The sequence below is a fragment of the Daphnia pulex genome, chromosome 7, assembly GCF_021134715.1.
Source record: "Daphnia pulex isolate KAP4 chromosome 7, ASM2113471v1".
NCBI lineage: Eukaryota > Metazoa > Arthropoda > Branchiopoda > Diplostraca > Daphniidae > Daphnia > Daphnia pulex.
Genome location: NC_060023.1, coordinates 5,978,022 through 5,989,852, shown reverse-complemented (window position 1 = coordinate 5,989,852; position 11,831 = coordinate 5,978,022). Strand labels below are relative to the sequence as shown.

Sequence of the window (11,831 nt, the reverse complement as noted above, 5' to 3'; positions counted from 1 at the left end):
AAGCAGGAGCTGCCAGCTCGCGACGATCGGCAATCTAATCAAGTCCAGCACCTCGCTCTACGCTCATAAATTTTGTCAGCATACAGATAATGGAAATTATTATATAATAATTTATCTACCTGAAACGAAAAGAGTGAACCACAACGACCAACGAGGTTTTATGTACAGGAATAAACGTCAAGGAGTTATAATTCACTTTTAAGTTAAACATGTATTAAAAAAAGTTGTTGTATCATATCTCCTGATAATTTGAGATTACAACCGCTAGTAAAGTTATTTGCGATCACAACTGTTAACTCAAAAATTCGTTCTAGAATATTTGTATATTATACATCTTCCGTAAATTTTCTATTGCAATCGCAAATAAACTTATCAGCTTTTGCAACCTTTTATCAATATAGTATTAGAAAATCTGAAATGCATGTTATTATTTGCGGATAGCTAATTTACGTAAATTGTGGTTGCAAGGAATCTTACGGAATACGGAAAGTTTTTTACGGAATCTGTAAAGCCCATATCCATGGCCAACATAGATTTGGAGTGTATAAGCAATGGCAAGCTAATCATTCCCAAATTTTTTGGATACCCGTAGGCCCATGAACTTCTAAGGTCATTTCTAATAATATTAGAAGTATGTAAGGTTTTCTAATACATTGTGCTACGTACTGGAAAAATTGTGAATGAGATAAAAGAACCGTCACCACTCATGGTAATTTTGCACTTTTTACTACGTTAAGGCTTGTGTTTCGGATCACCTTCATTCTGTGTTTTTGTGAAGGTGTCATCAAGATTCTCATTGGTCTTCGGATCAGTGCTACACACTAAACGAAGCCTTTGTATCTAGACATTAAGAAGCGAGTACTATTTAATCAAAGAATACAAGAAATGAAGCCTACAAGCAAAGTTATTCTCACATCTCGTTTTTTAAGATATCTCACCGTGAAAAGCATTTGAATGTAGAGTTGTTGCTCCCTTTTATTTCCCTGTTTTTAGGGTCTTCTACTGAAAGAATTTCACGATAATTTTTTTCATTTGAGGGTAAAAGTAAGCCAATTTGGAAACTTTAAAAAGCGACTCTAGTGAGTGTGTCAGCTACTACGCTCAGCTACTTTTGAGAGCCTAGATGGCTCTTTTTTATGTTTCCAAATCACAATTCTGACAGGCTCCCCCTAAAATCTCTGAAAATCGGCTTACGTTTACCCTGAAACCGGGATAGGGAAGCCAACACAGTCATCATACGGACTTCTTATCTTCCTAAATGCTGGCGATCGCTGGTGATCATTTCCAAATCAGTGTGTTATTACTCATACGAGATAAAAAAATGTATGTCATGAATCATGATATGCAAAACATCATAGATAAGTCACGATGATATGAATCACATAAATTTAATTGCAGCGTGATCCGTTTAGGTAGTCTTATAGTGAAACGGACACAACGGCACAAGTAGGAATATACTATAAAAGTGAAACTCACTGCCATGGGATTCTTATTCATTTTCTTTGTTTTGTGCTTTGGAACCATATTTGGACAAGTAGGTTGAGTTTGATTACGATTTTCTCGTGTGGGTAACGGGTTTGTAGATAATATTTGTAATTTTTTGTTGTTGTTTTATTTCAACCAACTGTAGGATTTACCAACGTTGGTACCGGCCGCTCCGTTTGATCCAAACAGCGATGCCGCTCGATTGTTCGACGCAATGAACGGTTTGGGAACTGACGAGAACAAAATCATCAGCGTTCTTTGCTATCGAACTGCCTCGCAACGAGATGTCATTACAACAACATACAACAATCAGCACGGCGTAGAGAAGAATAATTTCTATTAAATCAATATTAAACAGTGACTGTTACGCACGTGCGCAATTTTCAAGGCAACTTTCTTTTTTTAGAGTTTGGCCAAAGATCTCCAGTCAGAATTAACTGGTAGCTTCCAAACGCTATCCATCATGTTAACTCATGGAATGATTAAGTTCCTCTCCATTGAACTGCATGAAACAATGGCTCGACCAGGGACAGACGAGCCTTCGTTGACTGAAGTAATAATGAGTAGGTCTAATCAAGAATTAGACGAAATTGAAACATTCTTTAACAATTGTAAGTGGGTGCTCCGTAAAAGTATTTTATAGCATTTCATCACACAGCATAATTTTAGATTATGGACACTCTCTTGTGTCAGAGATTGAGGCAGATACCACCGGCTCTTACCGTCAACTTTTGATTCAGATGGCAGAGGTAAATATAATAAACGTTTATTAAAAACTGCCTAATTTTTATTTCCCATACAAAAATATAGAATTTTTTTTCTATTTGATTGATGTGCAGGGACGCAGGGACGAAACCATGCTTGTAAATATGACTGCAGTCCAGATAGACGTCGTCGATTTATATGAAGGAGGTATACTGTAGTCAAATAGCTACATATAATATTTTTTTACGAATTGTAAAAAAAAAACTGCTTCCGTATTTAAACACTTCCGTTAAGGTCCAGCAATAGATGGAACAGACGAAAATTTATACATAAACATTTTTACCTTGCGGAACTTTGTCCATTTAAACAAAGTTAGCATTCTTTACGAGGCAACTTACGGAACGTCGCTTAATACGGTTGTGACGACCGAGTTTGCAAAGGACATAGGAAACGCGCTCGTTTCTATTTGTAAGTTTGAGATCAATTGAATAATAGTTACTGTATCAATGTTCACGAACTGCGTATGTTGTCTTCGTTTGCAGTACAATATAGTGCCGATAAAGCACTTTATTTTTCCTCACGTTTTCACACGACTATAGCTGGAGCTGGCACGGCTGATCGCGACCTGATGCGTTTAACTATCAGTCGTTGCGAGACTGATCTTGGGAACATTAAGATTGCATATCAAAACATCTATGGCGTATCGCTAAGTACCGCTGTATCGGTAAGTACATTTTGTTTCATTTTTATATAAGTTTGATTATGTTTCATGGCTTGGCTTTTTTTTTGTAACTGCAGGATGATACTTCTGGATCTTATCGTACAGCTTTGCTGGCATTGATAGATTAAAAACGCATCAATCAAATCTTATCTTAATATACAAGTTTCATACGTACAGTATATAAAGACATTATATAACATATATATAAGTGGCCTGCCATATCTTCTACGCCTTTTGTTTTCTGTAAGAAGAAATTATAAATTCAGGTATAACAAGAATTATTTTGGGAATTGTTTTGGCTGCTCTGGAATTAACTGTCGTAATAAAGAATTTGTCCGAATTTATCTTTCCTTTTGATTTACAATCAAACAAAAATCTATTAAGCATGAGGATTTTATACGCCAACTAGGTGTCGGCCTGGAATTGGGCATTGGGGTATAGTAAAGAAGATGAGAGACTTGTTCCTGTCCGTTAGAATGTGAAATAGAGTAATTATTATGATGGCTATAGGGCTCTTAGGGAGAATGGGAGGGAGGAGGGCGTCCTCCCATTCTCCCTCTTCTCCCCGTTTTTGCCCTACCAAAAGACGGCGCCATGCTGCGTTGCCAGATAAATCGGCTAAATAAAACAGATGTGAAAGAGCCCTATAGATTAGATTACGTAAGATTAAGATTGAAAGTCATTATAAAACTAAAACGTCCTCAAAACACTCAAAGCCTCACACGAGTCACGATAGTGAAAATAGCCTAGCTACAGTATGTATAAAAAATTTCATAAAAACTGTGTTGTAACTTTTATTGATTAATTACGCGGAACTTTTTTCTAGCCGCTGCAATTTATTGCAAAGCTATACGCCAAGCCGGCCAACCAAGCGGGTGTATATTACTATCAACTATCATATGATAGGTAAAAATATTTTAATATAGATATAAATATAATTACCTTTAAAATAAAACTCATTGGGGGTCGGCGATTCGGCGGGTTGTTTTGTTAAGAAACAGGAATTTTTTTTTTAATAATTTGCGGTTTCCACCATATAATCGCCACGAGACACGCCTCGAATATTTGTCGAATAACTCGGCCGTGCAGATTTTTCCAACAATTTAAAAATTTTAAAAATTTAATTATTAACCAAAATATACAAAACTTGATATACGTATGGATTAAGGCATCTTCTATTAGCACATATTTTTTAAATCCAAATATTTAAGTAAATATATCATTTTTTATACTAGGCCTAAACAAATTTGTAATAAAAATTTTTTTTGTGCAATTCGTATTTTCCAGAAGGGTTTTACTCGCTTACTGAAAAAAATTATAATATAAATAAAGTTTATTTGAAAAAAATATATTTTATTATTTGTTAAGGGTTAACATATAGAGCGCGACATTGCTGGACCCCAATAGGATGCGCATAAAAATTATGAAAATCTTTCACGGCGAATTCCTCACGGTGCCAAAATAAGAGACATCTTAAACGCAAGAGAGATATTCACCTGATCAAAAAAATGGGATCCCAACTTGAAATTTCTAAGTTCAGAGCTAAAAACATTCAGACAAAGCTGGATTATTCCCAACTCTAGATCCAAATTTAATATGGCCGAATTAAACCCCGGCTAACAACATAATTTCGGTCATATAGATGTTATACCAATGAAAAAGTAGTACCCATGCCAAAAAGTCGTGCGCAGTTTACGCCGATGCGCACCACAGCGGCCGATAGCAGAACCTGATTGTTATTACGCTTGACAACCTGTACAGTCAAGATCCTTTGTCGAACAAGGCCTTTTTGTCGAACAAAGGATCTTGACTATACAGGTTGTCAAGCGTAATAACAATCTAGGTTCTGCTATCGGCCGCTGTGGTGCGCATCGGCGTAAACTGCACACGATTTTTTGCTCGACTACTACTTTTTCAATGGTATAACATCTATAGAGGCATAGAGCGAGGCTATAAATGCCGGTTTACAGATTAGTTTTAGAATATATACCTGTAACTGGCGGCGTTTTTTAGTTTATTGCCATAATAAATTGTAAAGGCCCACCATTAGGTGATTATTTAAGCCAATGGAACTAAGCTACTGGACGTTTATGAAAACTAATGATAACGATCTGATATAAATTTGCCGTCAATATCAGCCAACGCACTACAGCAAGCGTGAAGCAAGCAACGTTTAGAAGGTCCTCTACTCATTTTTTTAAAGATGAGGTTTCTACTAATTTTCACAATTTTATCAGCTGGCTCTATTGCTTCAGGACAAGTAAATAACAAATTCGTTCTCACTTTTCTTTCTCTTGATAATGCCATGATGTACCGAAATTTTCTAATCGACAACAGGATATACCGACTTTGTTACCGGTTGATCCCTTCGATCCAAATAATGACGCCGCTAGACTATTTGATGCTATGGACGGATTGGGAACGAAAGAAGATAAAATCATCAGTGTTCTTTGTTATCGAACTGCCTTCCAACGAGATATTATCACGACAACATACAACAATCAACACGGGGTAAAGATCCAGAGCGCTTTTCGAAACAAAATTTAAGAATCAGCATGTGTTAAAATGTACAATTATTTTTTGGTTAGAGCTTGGTCGCAGATTTAGAGGAGGACTTGTCTGGAAACTTTTTAATTCTCTCCACTATGCTAACTCATAGCATGACAAAATTCCTATCCATTGAACTCCACGAAACAATGGCTCGACCAGGGACAGAAGAAGATTCATTAACTGAAATATTAGTGAGTAGAACCAATCAAGAACTGTCAGAAATTGACACCTTCTTCTCTGCTTGTAAGTATAACTTAATGTAGTTTTTTTTTGTCAAAAATGATTCGACGTAATACTTCAGCCTATCCATTAAAATCGATTTTAGATTACGGACACACACTAATATCTGAGATTGAGTCAGACACTGTTGCTCCTTACCAGACACTTTTGCTTGAGATGGCAATGGTATTTAATTTAACCCCTTCATCATCAACCAAATCTAACCTATAACATTGATAGGGACACAGAGACGAAAGCAATGTGGTCGATCAAACTTTAGTCCAAAGCGATGTTATCAGTTTGTACGAAGGAGGTAATGGCGATTCATAATTTTTGTTTTATGTGGACTCACTTTAAACTATTAATAAACAGGCCCAGCTATGGAAGGAACACTTGAGAGCACTTACATCATCATCTTTTCCAATCGCAATTTCGTTCACTTGAATGAAGTTGCAAACCTTTACGAGGCTACGTACGGAACACCGCTCAGTGATGTAGTCACCACAGAGTTTGCGAACGAAATGGGAAGTGCCCTTGCATCCATTCGTAAGAGCTTTGTTTTAAAATATTTTAAATTTCATGATAGACGACGACTTACCTACGATTCATGTTGAACTAGTGCAATATAGTCGCGATAAAGCGGTTTACTTTTCTTCACGTTTTTACACGACTATCGCTGGAGCTGGCACTGCTGATCGCGACTTGATGCGTTTAACTATCAGTCGTTGCGAGACTGATCTTGGGAACATTAAGATTGCATATCAGTCACTCTACGGAATGTCACTGAATACTGCTGTCACGGTATGTTGTTTGGCGCAAATACTCTTGAGTTTACTAGAGAATCACAGCATAAAGAAATTCTAACGATAATTTTTTTTTTCAAGGACGATACTTCCGGATCCTATCAATTGGCTTTACTGGCCCTCATTGATTGAATATTATGAACTACCCGTTTCTGATCATTAGCCGTTGAGTAGAATTTGCATTGGATAATCCTATATTCTGGCTAGAAATATGTATAAACATACAAAATCAATAAATATTTCTGAAAAAAAATTTAAGCAATAAATTTCAATTGTGAAACCACCAATTTTATTACTAACGGAGATCGTTATGTGATCTACTATTAGTCTACTTTAATTCACTTTAATTCATTTTCAGGATCATGGCCCATGGGTTGGTTTTTCCTTTTTACATGTAGGTACCTAGAAGCAAGAAGGAATACAATTAATAACAAAACAATCAAAAGAAAAGTTATAAAGACAAATTTATACTTTGGCTCTGTCTGCACTGCCGAAGTGCCTCATTAAATCCTTCACACAAAGTCAAATCACTCTGGTTTTGTGAGCATGCAAGAAACTGTTTAATTTCCCATGAACAAGGTCCAGTGGGCTCTTGAGGCTGAGCAGCTCCATATTGTTGAGGAGCAGCTGCTTGTTGCTGTACAGGCTGGGCAGCTTCAGAAGATGATCCTCCGCTGAACATGCCAGTGAGAGCATGTCCTGCAACATGTCCAATAGCCGAACCAACAGCAACACCTCCAGCGGTGGCTGCCATCTGGGCAAACATTGATGGTTGTTGGGGCATTTGCTGCATAGGTGCAGGGGGGTGGGCTTGGGGCGCATGAGCTGGAACACTTGGAGGAGGAGCAGCCCTGATTTAAATGAATTATGTAATTACAATAATAATTTCTCTAAACCATTTGTGATTACCTGGCAGCAGGAGGAGGAGAAGCTCTAGCAGGTGCTGCCCTGGCAGGAGCAGCACGTGATCTTCCTTGACGAGGCATTGTTTAGGCAGTAGAATTTAAAACTATTTAATGGAAAGAAAATTGAGAAAACTAATTATTTCAATTCAATAAAAACGTCCTTGAAAATGTGAAGGGTTGACGATACGAATGACGCAATGGCTAAACGAGTTATAACTATCGAGACTAGAAACTTTATATCACAATTGTTAATAGTTTAAAAGTTCTCAATCTTTGTTGAATTTACCAGATGCACATGCACTGAAGAACACTGGACGCTTAGCAAAAATCGAATGATCTATATTTCGCAGTTTCTTGCGTGAGTAAATATTAGAAAGAGAATTACGCAACCTACCAACGTGATCACGGATGTGCAATCTGCTGAAATTTCCGAAACTTCTAGAGAATTCTCGTTCTGCTATCGGTCACCTGGGTTGCCAAACAATTATTGATCAATTACATTGAAACTGAAATCAAAATATGTATGCGTTTTAATCATTAAATCTAATAACAAAAATAACAGAATTTATAACAATCATCAAATAATATTAATAATATTTACTGAATTTGTGATTTGGGCGCCATCTATGAATAATTTCAACACAAAGCCCGAGGGCAATCAAAACAGCGCCTGCGCGCTCACGATATCGATCGACGAATAAAGCTTACTTACTTAAATGTTTTATTTTTCTCTCCCCTGCCCTCGCGGCTATGCGTGCGTGGATTTAAAGGGGGATAGACATTCGGTTTCGAATGAAAATCGAGAAAAAAAGAGTAGTGCTTTCATACGGTAGTCAATGCAGTAGCTGAGACTCGCTAGATTATTTCTATACATGTTGATTTTCCGTCGGACGTTTTCTTTAGGGGCGTCATCTGTCAAACTCGTTAGCTCAGTTGAAAAGTGCTGGTAATCGGAAACTCAACGCTAGATATCAAGTTCGTTTGAATTTTTTGTCTGTGTTTTTTCACCCATATTCATGGGGGCAGCATTCGGTTCCCGCGAACACTGCACCATCTCCGATCCCGCCCATCTCTAACTGCATAGGCACCGCCTCCGTCCACTCGGGTTCTCAACTCACGATTCAGCACGGTGAAAAAACGAAAAAAACGAAAATGTGTAACCGTGTCGATTGTTTGGTTTTCCTGTAGAAGAGCTCAGTAGACCATACGGCACTTGTTCACACAACCGCATGCAGACTTGGGAGAAGGCTGCTTGATCGACGACTCTCTCCAGCACTTCTCATAATCTCATCAGGTATGTAGAATTCACTTTAAAGCGATCTATTGTGTGTCAAAGACACTTTTCGAGTACGAAAAAGTTTAAAAATCGTCATACTTTGTCGCTTCTCCGTTGTTTTCCACAGCCCTTGTGAAACGAACGTGAATGTTTCAGCCAACAATTTTCAAAACCCGTCGTCAATTGTCTTATTGTCGTAGTGTATATAACGTCATTGTTTTGTTTACACTCGGCAACATTCGTTTCCTGTGGGTAAAAAAGAAGAGAAACATAAGGAAGAAAAACGAGAACCCAAAATAGTACAATCGGAATTTTTGGACTTTACAACAAAATCACTTAGTGGAACGGTGTGCCTCGTTTTTTTTTTTCGTTTTTTTTTCCCACAGCTGCCGAACGCGCATATTTTCTACGCCTGCAGTAGTTCTCGGACGAGTACGAGACCAAGACACTTGAAAACTTTTATCTCTTCCTTTTATATTTAAAGGGCTGATGTGAAGAAGAGAAAAAGCAAAAATGGACCGCGAGTACATTGGATTCGCCAGTTTGCCGGATCAGATTCACCGGAAAACGATTAAAAAAGGTTTTGAATTCACGCTGATGGTGGCTGGAGAATCGGGACTGGGAAAATCTACTCTCGTCAACACACTTTTCCTGGCAGACCTCTACCAAGATCGTGTGATTCCTCCTGTTGAAGGTACGTACCGTGTGTCATTTTCCCCGTCAGCCAGACGTGACCAACGTGAAATAACTGCAATCATAAAGATGATGATGATTATCGTGATGGTTTCAGAACGACTGACAAAGACGACTGCCATTCAAGTGCGGACGGCTGACATTGAGGAAATGGGAATTAAATTGAGGCTCACAATTGTCGACACTCCTGGTAATACTTGCTTCTTCCTGATATGTTTTTCCTTTTATTTTCTTTCTCGGTAGTTAAACAAGATGAATGACGTTTCCTATTGGCTTCGAAATAATTGACTCTAGGTTTCGGAGATGCCCTTAACTCTGAGGAAACTTGCCAGGCGCTTTCCGACTACATCGACGTCCAATTCAAGAAATATTTTCAAGACGAGAGCGGACTCCACCGCAAATCAATTGTCGACAACCGTGTTCATTGTTGCCTCTACTTTATTCCTCCGTACGGTCGTGGGTAATAATAGTGATCGGTTTAAAGTTCAAACCAAACAAGTCTTTGAAACCTGTTTTTTTCTTATGTTTCCATGGCCTTAATAATCTCGGTTGCCAGATTACGAATGTTGGATGTCGCAGCCATGAGAAAGCTACACAAAAAGGTCAACTTAGTCCCCGTAATAGGAAAAGCAGATAGTCTCACGACAGCAGAACTCGGTCGCTTCAAATCACAAGTTCTCCAGGAACTGAAACAATACGAAATTCAGGTTTGTCTGTTTTCTCAATTAAAAACTGAAAAATGAGGTCTTCTTTTTTTTGTTTGTTTTTGTTTTTTTAGATTTACCAGTTCCCCGAGTGCGATCCCGACGAGGACGAAGCTTTCAAGAAGCAGGACAAGGAATTAAAGGACGCTGTCCCTTTTGCTGTCTCGGGCTCGTGTCAAATTCTAGAGGTCAACGGTCGCAGGTTCCGAGGAAGGATATACCCGTGGGGCGTCGTCGAAGGTATGCATACTATATACACCTCTGAGCTTGTTTCAGTGTGTGCGTGTGTACACAAAACAGGATTATAATTTATAACGAATGCCAGCCACGTGAATGTCTAATCATTTTGAATTGGAAATGTTGTTGAACAGTGGAGAGCCCCTTGCACAGCGACCTACAAAAACTTCGATCCATGCTGATAGAAACTCATTTAGCGTAAGTTTAAATTAGTAAATATATGCCGAGACGAAACTAATAATCCAATTTTTTAATAGCGATCTCCGGGATCAAACCCATGAAATCCATTATGAAGCCTTCCGTTCGGCATGCATAACCAGACTCACTCATAATTTGACCATTCAACAACCTCACAGAGAACGAAGGTACATATACCTTCGTTTTCCTTTGCTTATTTCAACCAAATTGAACTTGGAACCTAAAATATTTTCTCTTTTATTTCTTCAGTAAGCTCAAACGAGATTCAATGTTGGTCGAATTGCCGGACGACGACAACGCTGCGGATTTGATCCTGCAACAAAAAGAGGACGAAATCCGAAAGATGCAGGATTTGTTGTCGAAAATGCAGCATCAACTGCAAGTCCAACAACGATCCAGATCATTGGGAGAAGCTCAGTTAAAACACGAATTTAGTTTGATGAACATAGACAAATCCCAGGAAGTTCGTTTGTAAATGAATTGAAATTCTGAATAATGTGTTGTTGGTATAAAATGCAAAAGTTCACAGCTCATCCAAAGAAAAATGCGTAAGCCCTACATGTGTGTGTGTGTACTTCTTCTCTGGCCAGCTAATATTGATTTATACATTATGCACGCGTTTATTCTGCCCGTCTTTACTTCCGTTGTCCGTTTTCCAAACAAAATATGAAGATGCACGCACACAGTATTGTTTCAATTATCTCCACGTCGGTCGTGTTCAACTCTGGAATATTTCTCACCACGTACGTCAGAACAGATTTAGCCTACTTGTCTTTTGATCTTCGTCGTCATCAACTCGTGAAATATTATTATACATGTTTGATTGTTTGTATAACATGAAACGAATAGCTACATTTCTTTCAAACATCTTAGACCAGCAATAAAAATTTAAACTATTTCATTATGAAGATGGATTTAGGGCACTGCCAATTAAGAAAAACGAAGAATCAGGGCTGTTACACCCCACACTAACCCCAATGGGAAAGGAAACAGGCAACTTAAATTTTGTTGGTGTAATAAGAAGCAATTTATAAAACGCGCTAGAGACATTCGTTCTATGCCTCTGGCACGTTTGGTTTTTCTCTCTAGAAAAACGGTTAAGCGGTCAATTGACACGACGATTTTCTACTTCCTTTAGAACCTAGCGCTCAAGAATTAATATTGCGTGTGTTTTTCCCATGGCACGTTGTAATGAACGGTTTATGTTGGCTAGAGGATTGCAGCAGTCTGAAAATAGATTTTCCAATTGTGCTCGAAATTTATTTTTTTATCATAGGCGATATCAATCCTAAATGCAATAACAGTTTTGAAAGTCAAAGCAGAGTCATAGTTCAT

At 38.1% G+C, this 11,831-nt stretch overlaps 4 protein-coding genes across 7 annotated transcripts; 3 read left to right on the top strand and 1 right to left on the bottom strand.

Moving 5' to 3' along the window:
• The first annotated feature begins 1,375 nt into the window (after positions 1 to 1,375).
• LOC124198340 (annexin B11-like) lies at positions 1,376 to 3,251 on the top strand. Its single transcript, XM_046594171.1, has 8 exons — positions 1,376 to 1,534; positions 1,631 to 1,804; positions 1,892 to 2,096; positions 2,155 to 2,234; positions 2,325 to 2,397; positions 2,485 to 2,658; positions 2,733 to 2,914; positions 2,989 to 3,251. Exons 1-8 carry the CDS (start codon positions 1,481 to 1,483, stop codon positions 3,037 to 3,039), a joined length of 993 nt encoding a protein of 330 aa, XP_046450127.1. The 5' UTR covers positions 1,376 to 1,480; the 3' UTR covers positions 3,040 to 3,251.
• A 1,777-nt stretch (positions 3,252 to 5,028) lies between these two features.
• LOC124198336 (annexin A4-like) lies at positions 5,029 to 6,727 on the top strand. Its single transcript, XM_046594166.1, has 8 exons — positions 5,029 to 5,171; positions 5,249 to 5,422; positions 5,500 to 5,704; positions 5,787 to 5,866; positions 5,921 to 5,993; positions 6,053 to 6,226; positions 6,300 to 6,481; positions 6,565 to 6,727. Exons 1-8 carry the CDS (start codon positions 5,115 to 5,117, stop codon positions 6,613 to 6,615), a joined length of 996 nt encoding a protein of 331 aa, XP_046450122.1. The 5' UTR covers positions 5,029 to 5,114; the 3' UTR covers positions 6,616 to 6,727.
• Positions 6,728 to 6,749: 22 nt separating this feature from the next.
• Positions 6,750 to 7,866, bottom strand: LOC124198338 (coiled-coil-helix-coiled-coil-helix domain-containing protein 10, mitochondrial-like). Of its 2 annotated transcripts, none has more exons than XM_046594170.1 (4): positions 7,783 to 7,866; positions 7,393 to 7,492; positions 6,955 to 7,334; positions 6,750 to 6,885 (listed from the first exon to the last, which is right to left on the bottom strand). In XM_046594170.1, exons 2-4 carry the CDS (start codon positions 7,467 to 7,469, stop codon positions 6,872 to 6,874), a joined length of 471 nt encoding a protein of 156 aa, XP_046450126.1. In that variant the 5' UTR covers positions 7,470 to 7,492; positions 7,783 to 7,866; the 3' UTR covers positions 6,750 to 6,871. The 2 variants fall into 2 exon arrangements, with proteins under 2 accessions (XP_046450126.1, XP_046450124.1); XM_046594168.1 differs by having other exon boundaries at positions 7,675 to 7,835.
• Positions 7,867 to 8,139: 273 nt separating this feature from the next.
• On the top strand, positions 8,140 to 11,394 carry LOC124198335 (septin-5-like). Of its 3 annotated transcripts, none has more exons than XM_046594165.1 (10): positions 8,155 to 8,334; positions 8,415 to 8,682; positions 9,149 to 9,358; positions 9,455 to 9,547; positions 9,652 to 9,817; positions 9,914 to 10,064; positions 10,136 to 10,301; positions 10,433 to 10,496; positions 10,556 to 10,663; positions 10,746 to 11,394. In XM_046594165.1, exons 3-10 carry the CDS (start codon positions 9,178 to 9,180, stop codon positions 10,969 to 10,971), a joined length of 1,155 nt encoding a protein of 384 aa, XP_046450121.1. In that variant the 5' UTR covers positions 8,155 to 8,334; positions 8,415 to 8,682; positions 9,149 to 9,177; the 3' UTR covers positions 10,972 to 11,394. The 3 variants fall into 3 exon arrangements, with proteins under 3 accessions (XP_046450119.1, XP_046450121.1, XP_046450120.1); XM_046594164.1 differs by having other exon boundaries at positions 8,155 to 8,517; positions 8,577 to 8,682; XM_046594163.1 differs by having other exon boundaries at positions 8,140 to 8,682.
• The last annotated feature ends 437 nt before the right edge of the window (positions 11,395 to 11,831 follow it).

Excerpts from the sequence above, each read along its gene's own strand:
- LOC124198340 (XM_046594171.1), top strand. The coding sequence starts at position 1,481 with ATGGGATTCTTATTCATTTTCTTTGTTTTGTGCTTTGGAACCATATTT. Across the intron at positions 1,805-1,891 it reads CATACAACAATCAGCACGGC|AGTTTGGCCAAAGATCTCCA; the intron begins GTAGAGAAGAAT and ends TTCTTTTTTTAG. Across the intron at positions 2,097-2,154 it reads TGAAACATTCTTTAACAATT|ATTATGGACACTCTCTTGTG; the intron begins GTAAGTGGGTGC and ends GCATAATTTTAG.
- LOC124198336 (XM_046594166.1), top strand. The coding sequence starts at position 5,115 with ATGAGGTTTCTACTAATTTTCACAATTTTATCAGCTGGCTCTATTGCT. Across the intron at positions 5,705-5,786 it reads TGACACCTTCTTCTCTGCTT|ATTACGGACACACACTAATA; the intron begins GTAAGTATAACT and ends AATCGATTTTAG. Across the intron at positions 6,482-6,564 it reads CACTGAATACTGCTGTCACG|GACGATACTTCCGGATCCTA; the intron begins GTATGTTGTTTG and ends TTTTTTTTCAAG.
- LOC124198338 (XM_046594170.1), bottom strand. The coding sequence starts at position 7,469 with ATGCCTCGTCAAGGAAGATCACGTGCTGCTCCTGCCAGGGCAGCACCT. Across the intron at positions 7,335-7,392 it reads TCTCCTCCTCCTGCTGCCAG|GGCTGCTCCTCCTCCAAGTG; the intron begins GTAATCACAAAT and ends CATTTAAATCAG.
- LOC124198335 (XM_046594163.1), top strand. The coding sequence starts at position 9,178 with ATGGACCGCGAGTACATTGGATTCGCCAGTTTGCCGGATCAGATTCAC. Across the intron at positions 10,302-10,432 it reads CCCGTGGGGCGTCGTCGAAG|TGGAGAGCCCCTTGCACAGC; the intron begins GTATGCATACTA and ends GTTGTTGAACAG. Across the intron at positions 10,664-10,745 it reads CAACCTCACAGAGAACGAAG|TAAGCTCAAACGAGATTCAA; the intron begins GTACATATACCT and ends TTATTTCTTCAG.